The sequence below is a fragment of the Colossoma macropomum genome, unplaced genomic scaffold, assembly GCF_904425465.1.
Source record: "Colossoma macropomum unplaced genomic scaffold, Colossoma_macropomum, whole genome shotgun sequence".
Taxonomy (NCBI): Eukaryota; Metazoa; Chordata; class Actinopteri; order Characiformes; family Serrasalmidae; genus Colossoma; species Colossoma macropomum.
In genome coordinates, this window is record NW_023494802.1 from 30,588,490 (window position 1) to 30,603,405 (window position 14,916).

General features: G+C 39.7%; 2 protein-coding genes across 2 annotated transcripts; one reads left to right on the forward strand and one right to left on the reverse strand.

The window, feature by feature from the left end:
* Positions 1–442: 442 nt before the first annotated feature.
* Positions 443–8,487, reverse strand: LOC118822388 ((Lyso)-N-acylphosphatidylethanolamine lipase-like). The gene is made up of 8 exons (XM_036591413.1): positions 8,263–8,487; positions 6,726–6,808; positions 6,520–6,624; positions 4,499–4,787; positions 2,631–2,785; positions 2,146–2,257; positions 1,778–1,964; positions 443–996 (listed from the first exon to the last, which is right to left on the reverse strand). Exons 1-8 carry the CDS (start codon positions 8,289–8,291, stop codon positions 907–909), a joined length of 1,050 nt encoding a protein of 349 aa, XP_036447306.1. The 5' UTR covers positions 8,292–8,487; the 3' UTR covers positions 443–906.
* An 85-nt stretch (positions 8,488–8,572) lies between these two features.
* On the forward strand, positions 8,573–14,516 carry LOC118822389 (dolichyl-diphosphooligosaccharide--protein glycosyltransferase subunit DAD1). The gene is made up of 3 exons (XM_036591415.1): positions 8,573–8,907; positions 13,098–13,258; positions 14,172–14,516. The coding sequence occupies exons 1-2, from the start codon at positions 8,697–8,699 to the stop codon at positions 13,226–13,228; spliced, it is 342 nt and encodes a 113-aa protein (XP_036447308.1). The 5' UTR covers positions 8,573–8,696; the 3' UTR covers positions 13,229–13,258; positions 14,172–14,516.
* Positions 14,517–14,916: the final 400 nt, after the last annotated feature.

The following is a 14,916-nucleotide window of genomic DNA, read 5'->3' on the forward strand; positions in this document are numbered from 1 at the left end:
AAACTGAGTCGCAAAAACAGCTAATTTTGAATTCGTAATTTTTGTGATGTCACAAAAAGCAATACATTTACATGCACCCCCTTATTTATCTTAGAGGAGTTAAGCTCACCCTATTGTTTTGAAGCTATAAGGACTGTTTCAGTGTGCGCTGCTTATTGAATACAGGGCAATCAGAACAGAGCTCATTTACATATCAGTCTTAAAGGCACAGTAACCCAAAAAGCCTGTTCAATTCTAAAGCATGAAGAAAGAAGAATTATCACTGTTTTTGGTTCATAAACCTGCTTAAGCAAGTACGATATGGTCCCTCCTTTAAAAATCCTGCTTTAGTTAAAAATCAGTCTTAATCCTTTCATAGGATTACTGTTTGCACACAAATTTTGATACTCTCAGTATTCCTGCCATTATGTATCAGCAAATAAACATGCAAAACAACAAACAATTTAATGAAAAAACACTTTAATGATGGCTGACAGTTGCAACATTTAGTAAAAACATTTATTTGCATTAGAGGAGCGTTAGCATGTCGCTTTGAACACTTCTATTTTTTAATGTACACTGACCTCCAAATCCAGTTTTAAGAAAACAGTAGTTATTGCACTCTTGAAGTCCTACCATGTGCCTACAATTCCAACAATAATTAACAAACACACACACACACACACACACACACACACACACACACATTTTCTAAACTGCTTATCCTTCTGGGTCCTGCTGGAGCCTATCCCTGGCGGAAGGCAGGATGCACGCTGGACAAATCGCAAGTCCATTGCAGGACACAATAATTAATAATTAATGTGAAAAACATTTTATGAAACTATTTATTTAAAAAGTGAATTTTGTAGCCCAGTATTGGAAATAAACTCTCTCTTTTGTACAAGCGCACACATTTACAATCATGATTCAGTCCACTGCGTCACAGATGCTCTGCACCAGAGCATTGAAAGCTTCAGACTTATCAACATAAAGATGATGAGGAGCTCCTTCCACCACCTGAGAGAAAGAAACAGAATTCAGTATTAAACTGTTGAGTTTAAAGGGCGTGAATTATGCAACATCAAATTGGGGCCTGTGAGCCAGAGCTGGCCTGCAAACCACCAGAAAGTTGCCTAATCTAATTCCTCAGCCAATGAGAGAACAAATTTGTTTTAACAGCTTCTACTTTAGCTTCTTATTTTTCTTTAAATTTTATTTTTGAAGTACTTTTAGTAAAAAAAACATTTATAGTAATGTTCTAAAATAAAAAAAAAAAAAATCTATAATGCTTGACATCACACAACTCATCCTGAGTGCATCCAGAGACATTATAGAAGAGGAGGTAACAGTTCACAGACTGAAAAATAAACGAGAAAGAAAAAAAGGAGCCAGAACACGCTAAAAAAATGTTTTGTGTGTTATTTGAGCCAAACTATTTATGATATTTTTGTCAGATTTTTCCAGGACACAATATACACACACACACACACACACATATATATATATATAAATATATATGTGTGTGTGTGTGTGTGTGTGTGTGTGTATATCTCCATTTTTGTCCTTTTTCAGTTCTTGATGTCATTTGAAAGTGCCTCTTGCCCTTTACATTGTGTCAAAATTTCATGATGCATAGACCAGAAGAAATGACCTGAAAAGACTTGGTGAAAAGTCTGGTTCCACTGACTTACATTGATTGACTCAAAAAATGGAAAACTACAAAAATGGGGGTACAGAGTTTTGCTCCAACAGCAATGACTGCATTCCCCTCATTAGCATCTCTCTCTTTCTCTCTCACCACTGTGCGAGTGCAGCTGTTAGGTCTAAGCTGAGCCACTTTCTCTCCTGTTTTGCTGTCCATCCATGACTGCCCTCCATACACCAGAGTCACTGGAAGGTCAGGAGGCAAGAGGTGAACCCGGTCCAGCATAGGCCTCTTCGCCCAGAGCAGTGAATTAGACATAGCTCTGAAAGCCACCTCTCCACTGAGAGAGACAGAGAGAGACACAGAGACAGAAAGAGGTGCAGAGATTAGAAGTGACAGATAAAAACATATAAAAAAGTGGCTTGTCACATTAAGATAAAAAACTAAACCTGCATCGTTGGTAATGTATGATGCAGTGATCTACAGTGTGAGCAGAATCACTGTAATCAGCTGAACTGTACCTGGGAGTTTGTGCATTGCAGTGATAGACGTAATCCATAATGGTGTCATCATCAAAAAGCTCCTCAAAGTTCTTCTTGAAGTCTGGCCGAACACGACTGATTAACTTAGGCCCTGTGAGAAGGTGAGAAGAAGAAAGACAGATGTCATATTGTCAGATAATGTAATTCCTTATTATGTTAGGTGCTAATAACTCACTTAGTGAACACAGGGCTATGTCTGGCCATATGGAATAAACTGACAATCACATCTGACTGATAATCATACCAGTCAGTGAAGCATCAGCTAAAATGACTGTAGTCTGTTTCATTTTTGGATCTTGTTTATTTATAGTTTTCGGATATTGTTTAATTTTCAGTTTTTGGGTATTGTTGGTTATTTGAATTTTAAATCGGTATTTGTGATCATTTTTTCTTATCAGTCGAGCCCTAGTGAAACTCTTTCATCCAAACGAACTACAGCCCCATCCACTCTCACTGCCTCTTACCCCACGGCCCTGCGACACGGATCACAGCCAGAGGGTTGAAGAAGGAGGCCACGGCTATGAGCCCCTCCACCCAGCGCGGGCAGCCCAGCTTGGACATCCCTTCTGCAGGCATAGGTGAGAAACCCCAGGGGTCCACAAGGATCAGGTGACGAACTCTGGGACAGAGAGAAACAGATAAGTAAATGATAGTGTGCATGCTATTTAGCTGTAAGTGGTTTTACTGATTTTATAATGATTGACATGTTCCTCAAAAATGTTTGGATAAACTGCTTTCCACTTATCTAACAGAACTCATTCCTACAAGAGTTTTGATTTAAGAACAGAGTATTCTCTCAAAAAAAAATGATTGGCAACCCCTAAAAATATTTTAAATAAAATCAAAGAAATTTACATCTTTTGGGAAAACAAACTTTTTTATTGTGCCTAGTCTCTGTTTTTTCAGGGTGTAAATATGAGGTCACACACGTAACATTCCTTTGTCATCCATCAGCACGAGTAAAAGCAAAGAGCTGTTGTGGACCTGCACACATTAAGAAAAGGCTGTAAATAAATTAGTATAGAAAAAGTTTGAAAAGCATGGAACAGTTGAAAATTTGCCAAAAAGAAGATGCGCGAGCATACTGCTGCTGTGTACAGCGAGAAGGCAAAGAGAAACCCGAAGATCACAGTTTCAGAACTGCAAAATTTTAATCTTGTGGTTTCCAAGTATCAAAATCCACTGTCAGACTTAACTTCCATCAGCAGGGGCTTTTTAGAACAAGCCACAAAATGCAGCACCTGAATTTTGCAAAGTATCATTGAACTTACAAATGAAACTGTGTGATGAGATCAAATGAGACAAAACTTGAACTTTTTGGTGACGCACACCATCATTACGTTTGATGAAAAAAAGGACTGCATATGATTAAAAGCACCACTGTCAAATATTGTAGTGGATCACTGATGCTTTGGGGCTGTTTTTCTGCTAGGAGTCCAGCAGTTGTGAAATTGTTGTGAAAATCACTGGCATAATGAACACTGCTAAATACCAGGAGATTTTAGCCCAAATCTGTCTGCCTGTTCCAACTTGGTCGTGGGTGGATTTTTCAACAAGATAATGACCCCAAACACACATCAAAATCCACCCAGAAATGGTTGCAGGAAAACATAATCAGAGTTTTGCAATGGCCCTCTCAGTCTCCAGATTTGAACCCTAATGAAAACCTCAAGATAACATCCCAAAAGCAGAGACCTGAGAATATCCAGGAACTGGAAATGTTCCGCATGGAGGAGTGGTCTGTAATGCTGCAACAAGAGAACACTTGGACCACTGCTTGTAAAGCACTACAGACTGCTGTTATTCTTGAGGTGTTACCATATACTAATAACGTGGTGCCAATACTTTTGGAACTGTTTAAAAAATTGTATTCCTAAAGAAAACTTGTTTTTGGTTCCAAAACGCAGTGTAAAAATAAAAATATGCAGCTTACTACTTTGTTTAAGCCTGAAATATCATTACATTACATTTGTGGTCTATTTTATATATATTGATTTTAGCACCTTTTCATACATGAGAAATATTGGATATCAGCATGAGCCCACAATTCTCATACTGGTTCATTTCTACAGTTAACATATTTTGCACTGCATTACAGTAAGAACTGTATGCTCCCACATTTCACTTTCTTGTTGCACCAATGGCTGAGTGTCACACCTATATCACTTACTCTATACTGACCTATTACTCAGTATGTACTGCCCTCTAGTGGTTAGTCTGACATAAGACTGTAATACAGACATAATATCGCTTCTGCACAGGATGAACCACGACGAACATCTGCATTAGTACCTGAGCACAGTCTCTACACAGAAGGCCTCAATCTCCTCACCTCTCAGGGTACTGTATGGCATAGGATGTTGCCAGGTAACCGCCCAAACTGTGACCCAATAGGATCATGTTCTCCAGGCCCAGGGCCCGCCTCCAGTGTTCTATTGAGATGACTGACTGCTGCTCGGCCTGGACGGGGTCCAGAGGGAAACGAGGGCGTGAGCTGCGTCCGAAGCCCAGCAGGTCAAAGGCGAAGACGGGCCGAGATCGGCACAGAGGGTCCAGATTCCTGATCCACAAACCCACCCCTCCACCAAAACCATGCACCATCACCAGCGGAGTCCGAGACGCTGCAAGAGGGAGAACACCATTGTCTTCAGTTCACTCTCCAACTCTGATCAATTCTGATCATTCATGGGTCACAGATGTTTCTGGTCTTTGTCACATGACTGACAGGATACAGTGTAAAAAGTTGTTCCGAGTTAAAAAACCAAAAGAGTCAACAGTCTGCATTTGGATATTCAAGTAAAGTCGATGTTTTGCTGATAGTTTTGCTTACATTGCTTCGTTTGTCAGGCAGACAGCAGGACTGTTGATGTCCTCCTAGAGACTAAATGTTTTGTTTGCACCAAGGGAGGCCTTAAAGGGGAACTCCAATGATTTCTTATAATTTCTGCATAATTCCGTCATTGAAATGTAAACAAAGACAATCAGAGTGGTTTGATGTCAAATGCTTCATTGTAGAGAAACTTGCAGACTCAGATGTCTTTACAGTGGTAGTGATAGGAACCAGGAGTCATAATGTCCTCAACGCAAATATAGCCATTTTATTTACTATTGAAAACCTCAAGTGAACCTAAACGTGTCTTCTATGAGTTTATATGTATGTTGATGAAAATCACATTTTCTTTGTCTTACAACATCCTGCAAGTACCTCTCTGTCATGAATGCATTTTTAAAAAAATGTTTAAGGCCGAAAACTTAAAACTATCGTAAAACACGGTTTCGGTCACCATTTCAAGTAAAAGCTTTCGGCGAGATTTTAAAGGCCTTAAACTCTTCTGACGTCTGACCAATTCTGACTTGTTTCTCTAGAATGGCACATTTTACATTAGAGCACTCTAAATGACTTTGTTTATATCTTTATTATTCCCCCTTAACCACCGATTCACTATGAACAGTGAAAATCTGCTTGATCTAAAAAAATCTTGCATTGATTTGTGCTGCTCGTTTTGCACTAAATATTTGCGAAGAGCGTTCGTTAAATCAGACGAGGCGATGAGATTGTTGTCGTTCATGTTTTACAGTCTTCAAAGCTAAGATCAAACACTTCAGTAACAAACAGGAAGCATTTCCTGGCGCAAACCTTCAGCTACAGTATCAAAAGTCATGAGACTGTCAGTCTGTGAGTCACACAGCGCCTTGAGGAAGAAAACTACTGAATGTTTTTGACTCATGTTTTACAGAAATCTAATACGGACAACTTAAAAATACAAGTGCGTGAGATATAAGACTTTGAATAGTCCCAGTTAGATAAATAGGACTAGTCTAGTTGGGAGGGATTAGTATTTAAATATTATTGAATACAAAAGGCGACACTGGCAATAAATAAACAAAAAAAATAAAATAAACTGCAGAATAGTGACTCTTTATCAATTTAACCTTTTTTACCCTCTTTACACTGAAGGATGACAAGAATCAAAACACTCCTAATAAAATCGTCTTGTCATCATTCGCTGACTTTCATTCCGAGGGGTCTGATGTGAAATGATGCATCGATGCATCGTAGCACCTGTAGGTACCAGTCCACCATCAGCAGATGCATTTGTAGCAACTTCTGTAACCATTTCTTGTAATAACTTTCTGTGAGGGAGCTTTTAGAGGCATTTTAGAGGCTCCCATCCCCTCCACTGTGAACAATCCTGACTCGGTAAGTTTTTCCCGAATGAAGCGCTTCTTATCAAACCACTCTGAATGACTTTGTTTATCTCTTAACTGCTGAGTTAAGCTGGAATTCTGACGCTGGCTGGGATTCCCCTTCCACAGTAAATACAGACAGAACATTGGCAGAAGAAGCCTTACATGGTTTTGGAGCTTCCCTGAGACTTTTATGGGTTATGGTCAGAGTCCAGATTCGGTCCTGAGTGGGCAGTGAGACGAATCGAGCCCACAGGTCATTCTGAACACCTGTCGGAGTGAGACAGGTGTGTGAACTCAGCATGATGGGATGCAGAATGTCGGAATGAAAAATAACAAGTAAGAGTCACATGAACTATGTATCTACTTACGATCCAGTATTTTTGTCTCTGTGTGCTTCAGGAGGGACAGAGATGTAGGACGCCAAGAGGGCCACCAACCCCATCCTGACACCCTGAGAGAGAGAGAGAGAGAGAGAGAGAGAGAGAGAGAGAGAGAGAGAGAGAGAGAGAGAGAAGGAGAGAGAGAGAGCATTTAAGCAGTAAGCTTTAGCAAAACAAATGCACTATTATAAATAATGCCATTAAAGCATCCTGAACTGAATTGATTTTGGAGAGACAGAGAGAGAGAGAGAGAGAGAGAGAGACAGAGAGAGAGAGAGAGAGAGAGAGAGAGAGAGAGAGAGAGAGAGAGAGAGAAATTGGACAAACATCCAATTAAGACTCTGCATGCAGAATTTTGCAAAAACATTTTAAAAGTACACAGAAACACCACCAACAATGCATGCAGAGCAGAATTAGGTCAATAACCATTCATTATAAAAATACAAAAAAGGGCAATCAAATTTTGGATGCACCTGAAAAATAGCGATCCCCACTCATATCATTATAAAGCTCTGCAGTACCAGGAGTTGAGCAAAGACAACAGCCCCCTCACTCAGCTGGTCCTGAACTACACACTAACACTCACTAACACACACTCACACACGCTAACACTCACTAACACTCAACAGACTCAGGACCAGAAAAACACAACCAATCTGATCAGAATCAACCAAATTACAGAACATCTGAGAGAAAAATACAGAGACTATTGGGAAACTCAAACAAAATCACAAAGTAAAATGCAGTGTTATCTGGCCCTAAAAAGACAGTACACTGTGGCAGAGTACCTGAGCACAGTGACTGATCTGAGACTGAGGACCACCCTGACGAGGTACAGACTCAGTCAGCATAGTCTGGCTGTCGAGACCGGCAGGCACAGGAGATCCTGGCTGCCTCAGGAAAAAAGAACATGCCAGCAATGTGAACTGAATAAAACAGAGACAGCTCTGTCTCATACATACACACACACACACACACACACACACACACACATATATATATACACGCACGCACGAATACACGTTTGTTTTTCATGTATTGATTATTGTTCTATTTTTATTGTATCCTGTCTTTTTAAAATTACAGCTCTACAACTTAGCAATTTTGCAATGTTTAACATGTTAAGATGAAAGGTTTTTTTTCGTTTTTTTTTATCTAATGTTCACCTTAAATCATTGATTTCTGTTTAGAAATCTCTGGCAAGCTTTGGCAATACAAATGTAGCATATTTGTCATGCCAGTAAAGCATCTTGAATAGAATTGAATTAAAGATAGAAAGATGATAAAGATAGGAGAGAAAGAGAGATCGAAAAGCGAGGAGAGACAAAACGAGAGAAAAAGAGGAGAGAAAAAAGAAAGAGAGGAAAAATAAAAAAGAAAGAAAGAGAGAAAGTTAAGAGAAAAACATCCTCGTCCTTTTGTTTCCAACATCACCCCGCAGGTCTCATGACCGCTGATCAGCTGCTGTGGTCCGTCGAGTTTATAACGTGGTCGTAACGGTCTGGTCGACACTGAGCGGACTCACCTCCCGTCGCTCTCTCCCTCCTCCTGCATGGCGCTGAAGGACAGAACCCCGAGCCCACAGCCGTGTCGAGCATGAAGAGGCTCGTTTAACTCGACTACCGATACCTCCTTTTCTCTCGATTCCTCAAATTTACTTCACCCTGACCAGCGATAACTCCTGTCTGTCTGTCAGATCAGCTGCAGATATCCGCTTTACCGCAGTAAGACCGCGATCAGAGCAGAATCGCAGATATTAATCTGTCCTCTAGTGTCGAGGAACTTTGCTGATCGACGGTCAGAAACCGTTAAACAGTGTGAGCTCCACTTTGCAGAAGTGCCTGTGGAACTGTTTATCTGATCTTAGCAGCGCGGCGGAGCGCTTTCGCTGTAACGCCCGCTTTTGCTGCACGTACGGACACGTCAACTTTCCTCCGCGAAAATAAGAAGGAGTAAAGCATGTCCAGCTCGGTGGTCTCGGTCATTTCGAGGTTTCTGGAGGAGTATAACTCGAGCACGTCCACTAAGCTGAAGGTGGTGGACGCGTATCTGCTGTATATCCTGCTGACCGGAGCGCTGCAGTTCCTCTACTGCCTGCTGGTCGGAACGTTTCCCTTCAACAGCTTTCTGTCCGGATTCATCTCCTGCGTGGGCTCCTTCATCCTGGCAGGTCAGGGGCACCACAACAGCACCACAACAACAACAGCACCACAACAACAACAGCACCACAACAGCACAACAACAACAACAGCACCACAACAGCATAACAACAACAACAGCACCACAACAACAACAACAGCACCACAACAACAACAACAGCACCACAACAACAGCACCACAACAACAACAGCACAACAACAACAACAGCACCACAACAACAACAACAGCATAACAACAACAACAACAACAACAGCACAACAACAACAACAACAGCACCACAACAACAGCATCACAACAACAACAGCACCACAACAACAACAGTACCACAACAACAACAGCACCACAACAACAACAGCAACAGCACAACAACAACAACAGCAGCATAACAACAACAACAACAACAACAGCACCACAACAACAACAGCACAACAACAGCACCACCACAGCACCACAACACAACAGCACAACAACAGCACCACAACAGCCCAACAACAGCACCACAACAGCCCAACAACAGCAACACAACAACAGCACCACAACAGCACAACAATAGCACAACAACAACAGCAATACAACAACAGCACCACAACAACAGCAATACAACAACAGCACCACAACAGCACAACAATAGCACAACAACAACAGCAATACAACAACAGCACCACAACAACAGCAATACAACAACAGCACCACAACAGCACAACAACAGCACCACAACAGCACAGCAACACAACAGCACCACAATAGCACAACAACAGCAACACAACAGCAACACAACAGCCCAACAGCAACACAACAACAGCAACACAACAACAGCCCAACAACAGCACCACAACAACAACAGCACAAAAACAGCACCACAACAGCAGCACAGCAACAACACAACAGCAGCACAGCAACAACACAACAGCACAACAGCAGCACAGCAACAACACAACAGCACAGCAACAACACAACAGCACAACAACAGCACAACAACAGCACCACAACAGCACAGCAACAACACAACAGCACCACAACAACAGCACCACAACAGCACCACAACAGCACAACAACAGCCCAGTTACAGCCTCCAGCTGAACAGTGCGCAGTGTACTTACAGCTCTCAGCGTTTATAAAAACGACCCTGGTGGGCTTTTTGTGAAATATATGCTCTTAATGTAAGATATTAAACAAAAACCTCCTCCTTCAAAAATCACCCCTCATACTTTCTTTAAAAAGAGGGTTTTTCAGGGGTTCTTTAGTAAAAGGAATGGCTCTATACAGAACCATAGTTCTATATAGAACAGTTTCTTGCTTAAATGGTTCTTTTGATGGTGAAATGGTTTTTCAGACTGATGGAGAATGGGTTTTATATGGTTCTTCTTGAAAATGTGTTCTTCTGTTGTTACACACTTGACATCATAACAATAGAAGAACTCTTTTGGTGCTATATAGAACCATTTTCAAAAAGGGTCTGTATCCATATACAATACATTTTCCATCAATCTGAAGCACCATTTCACTGTGAAAAGAACCATTTAAGCATGAAATGGGTTTATATGGAACTTATGGTTCTAAATAGAACCATTACCTTTACTAAAGAACCCTTCAAGAACCATATTTCTTAACTGTGTAGGCCTTCATGAGCCATCAAACAGCATTCAGTTTCTTATTTAGTTAGTTAGTGAAACTTAAAGTGAGATGCCTCCCATAAGCTTCTGTGGTGCTCTGTGTCCAGCCTGTGGGTTAAAGTCTATCTGATCTCAAAACTGACTAAACCATGTCCATGTCCCCGATCACATCCTGCATGATTCATCACTTCAAGAAGTTTTCATGATACACAATATGTCACAGTATTTATTTCTGACATCTAAAATGTTGGAACAGTACAGAAGGAGCGAAGCCAGTTATTTGCATTCAACATTTCGCACACTGTGCTGCATTAAATCCAACTAAACAGGACTAATCATGCTTTCTTCTTAATCAGACATGCAGTTGTAAAGTTTTAAATACTGACCATGTCCACAATGTTGTGACATGTTGTGACATGATTCATCACTATAATGATAATTACATATTAATCAGCCTCATCATATTATTTAAATGTTCTCGTTTACTTGCCCCTTTGATTGTGTAATGACTTTTGCCCTCCTCTAAAATGTCTTTTGTCGTTGTGTTTGTCCTGAGAAAAAAATACTAACCAATCAAATCATTTTTCACCTCGACCTCCCACCCTCCCCACCAATCATCATACGCTCAGCTTTCTCACAGACCCTCCTGTGTGTTTCACTTGGAAATACCTTGTAATAATGCTACATTAATCTTATAGTATCTTATAGTTAATTGGGACAGTTACTGTAGTTTTTATAGGATACTACACGTAATACTACAAGTATTATAGGTAAACATTAAGGAGGGGTATTTCAGCCAAATTTGACATTCAAATTTAATAAAAAAAATACTCAAATCAGGTAAGTATAAAAATGAAACATTAATAATAAAAATACATAACAGTACAATAAAAAAATATAAAACAATAATTCAAATGTAGCTATAATGTAAAGGTTGATAAAATCAAATCAAAATAAAATAAAAGAAGAATAAGATCAAAAAGTAAACTGAAATTTAATTAAAATGACAAATAATAATAAAATAATCATAATTAAAAATAAGAACAAGAATATGAATAATAAACAAACAAACAAATAAATAATAATAAAAAAAAAAGAAAATAAGACAATAATGGTAAAAAATCAGGTAAAACAGTTGCAGGCAGAGTGGAGGTGATTAGAGAGTGACACCAGCGAGCTGAAATTTATAAAGTACTATTCAAAAATATTTGAAGATCTTAACACCACCTCAACCAATCCATCCCAACCCCACCACCCAAGTCTACAGGTAACCTGCTGGTGCAACCTGTAGCTTCTTTTCCAGTGTGCGGCAGCCTTTAGCCAGCTGCAGTAGTTCGGACAGTCTGAGCAGGCTGTACTATTACATCGCGGCTTACTGACGTAAGCAGTGCAACACGTCTAAATATTACGTTTAAACATTCAATTAAATTTTGTGTTTCTTTACATTTCATTACAAACAGTGGTGCAGCAGCAAACTGTCATTTTTCAAATGGTTTTGCGCTGCATGGAAAGGACTTTGGGTGACAAACACTGCCTTCCATTTTTTGCTGCATTTGAAGGATCCTATAAAATGGAACAGCCTGCAGTAACGTAATGGCCTAGAAATGCAGCTTTCCTCAGCTGCAACCTTGGCTTTGAGATGCGGCCTGTGTTTCCTTGTTTGGACTAAACAAATAAAAAAACTCTGACCAAAACGTCAGACACAGACGCTGCACCAGTGGTCACAAACCCTTGTCTGGGAGATCTACTTTCTTGTTGAATCCAGTTCCAACTACAAACAGCCACACCTGCTCAGGCTGATCAGCTTTTTCCGAACTCTTTGATTGGTTAGATCAGATGCATAAGTGTTAGTTAAAAGGCCGGACATGTTGTTAAATGCGTGTTGAAACTAAACTCTGCAGGGAAGTGGATCTCCAGGAGGTGGTGGTGACTACTGCTGTACACTGCCCTCTTGTGGAGCCCAGAGTTCAGACATCTCATATGTGTGTGTGTGCGTGTAACGTAAGTGAGCAGCCTAAAAGCCCAAAATCCTGATTTAATATTAAAAACTTTCATGACTATTTAAATATTCGAAAATTCTGACTGATACCTAGTAAGTATAAGACAGTACGATAGATAGATGGATGTACTTTCTTCATTCCCAGGGGGATATTTTGGTGCTACAGTATTAAAAGAACAGGTCTCATAATAAATATACAAATTACACATATTGTAATATATAAGAATACATATTATTTTATAATTCACTTACACTAATGCTGCCAGAATACTAGCTATTAAGCTGAAAAGGAAACAACAATTGCATGGTAAAAAAAAAATTGATGAGTACATTGACGTACTCATCCTTAATTGGTGTAATATTCCAATGATGTGATGCTGCCTAAGTGTTTTTATACAAGCCCATTTTTAACCTGACACTGGGTGCAGCTCTATGCTCTGTAGAAGCTTAAGAGAGGTCATTTTGTGCTACATCTTAATTTAAAGCACTAATTAAATTAAATGTATGTTTAAAAAACAGAGAATTGTGGAAATTGTGCTGGGTTAAAAGAAAACGCTTTACCAATTATCTCGGTTCCCTCTCTTTCAGTTTGCCTGAGAATCCAGATCAACCCACAGAACAAAGCTGAATTCTTATCCATCTCACCAGAAAGAGCCTTCGCTGACTTTCTGTTTGCTCACACCGTGCTCCATCTTGTTGTCATCAATTTCGTTGGTTGAGAGGAAGCCTTTATTGGCGTGAACAGTGAGGTAAGATTTGTTGCTCTGGCAGTTTCGGTCAATACAAAAGCTGTTGTTCATTTCATTTGTATTATTGCTCTGTGACCGCGTCTCTTTTTCCCAGACAAACTTAATCTTAACCTAATCTTGACTTATTGTTCAGTTACTACATGGAAAACAAAGCAAACTAGCAGGGACATTAAAGTGGCATTCCGGCCTAAAACATTTGTTATTTGTTGTGTTATGTAATATTCTGTAGCTCAGCATGACGGCCCTCAGCCTCACTGATTTGACAGAGGTCAGGATGTTTTCTTCCTTCAGTGTTTTTTTACTATAGTACCCAGCATGCATTACGCAAATATGTTACATGACCATTAGGAGTCCCCCCATAAAGGAATCCTCACTGCTAGTGTAGTCACTGATCCAGGCTGATAAATCAATGTGATAAGCAGCTTCCTAGCAGTAACATTAGCTATCTGACATACGCCTGCATTAGCAGGAAAAAGCAGCCCACCCTTGAGTATCGACCCCTAAGCAGCTGTAATTTTTCAAAAGTTTCTTCCACCTTCAAGATGCATCATCAGAATAGTTTTTTTCTAGTCTTTAAGCTAGAATGTCTCACTCTAGAGACTACTGTAGCACCACTGTAGGAGTGAGTAGGCATGTTTACTAACGATGTTGCCATGGTTACATTTTTTTTTTTGGGCCAAAGTGCCACTTTAAGTTATTGAAGTGAGGTAGTGAGGCTCTCTTGATAAAACTAAATTATTTCCAGCTACTGTCATGCTGTGAATTTGTTTATAACTAAAGAACATCATGTCTCAAGTGTCATTTGCAAGCAAAACACAAGACTAACTGCACAAAAGAATGGGATGATTCACATCTGGAATTGAAAGGTTTTCTTTTCATTCTTGTAGTAATTAATTTCTCTTTCTTTTTGCAGACTGACTGCGGAAAAGTGACCAAATCATGCAAACCTGCACTTTTAATGCTGACAAACCTGAAGACTGAAGAAAACACACACACACACACTACCCCACCACTTTTATATGCGATGGTTATGTTAGATGCTGGTTATGAACTGTACCTGCAACACAGTGATGTTTCTGAACATCAGATTTCAAAATAATCTATCCTTAACACATCAGAGAGAGGAGGCCTGAATTAGTATTATTGCAAAGGTGAAATTTGGGCTCCGAAATCAGCAATAATGGAAATAACAATGGCACAGTATTCTGGTGGGAATTTCATGTGTGTTTTTCATCAAATAAACAAAAAACAAAATGCACTGTGTGTTTTGTGACTGTTGATAAAATGAGCTAAATTGTCATTGTGATCGTCTGAACGCTGAGGTGGCCAGCAACGTTAGAATATCTAGAATTTAAGCATTTGTACTGTTATATTCATAGTTTGAAGAAGAATAGAGCCTAACAATCTTCAGTTCCTATGATGATACACACTGTATGTACAAAAACGTTCCTACAGTCCTGCAGGTAACTGTTAGATTTCTCCAATAAACAGTTCACTTTTTTGGTGTAGCTACACTGATGCAAATTATTCTAAATGCATTTCTTTAAACTGTCTTTAAACTGGCCTGCTGAAAAAAGACCTTTCAAACCATTAGGTTTTAACCTGACATTTTTTTTCCTTTGCTAATGGTCCTAATGGGAATTGTTTCCTGTAGGACA

What these genes read in the sequence shown, in the direction of transcription:
- LOC118822388 (XM_036591413.1), bottom strand. Translation starts at nt 8,291, where the DNA reads ATGCAGGAGGAGGGAGAGAGCGACGGGAG. An exon ending in CAGGGAAGCTCCAAAACCAT is followed by an intron (nt 4,788 to 6,519) that starts GTAAGGCTTCTT and finishes TCCCTCTTGCAG; the next exon opens with CGTCTCGGACTCCGCTGGTG. An exon ending in TGCAATGCACAAACTCCCAG is followed by an intron (nt 1,965 to 2,145) that starts GTACAGTTCAGC and finishes TGTCTCTCTCAG; the next exon opens with TGGAGAGGTGGCTTTCAGAG.
- LOC118822389 (XM_036591415.1), top strand. Translation starts at nt 8,697, where the DNA reads ATGTCCAGCTCGGTGGTCTCGGTCATTTCGAGGTTTCTGGAGGAGTAT. An exon ending in GGGCTCCTTCATCCTGGCAG is followed by an intron (nt 8,908 to 13,097) that starts GTCAGGGGCACC and finishes CCTCTCTTTCAG; the next exon opens with TTTGCCTGAGAATCCAGATC.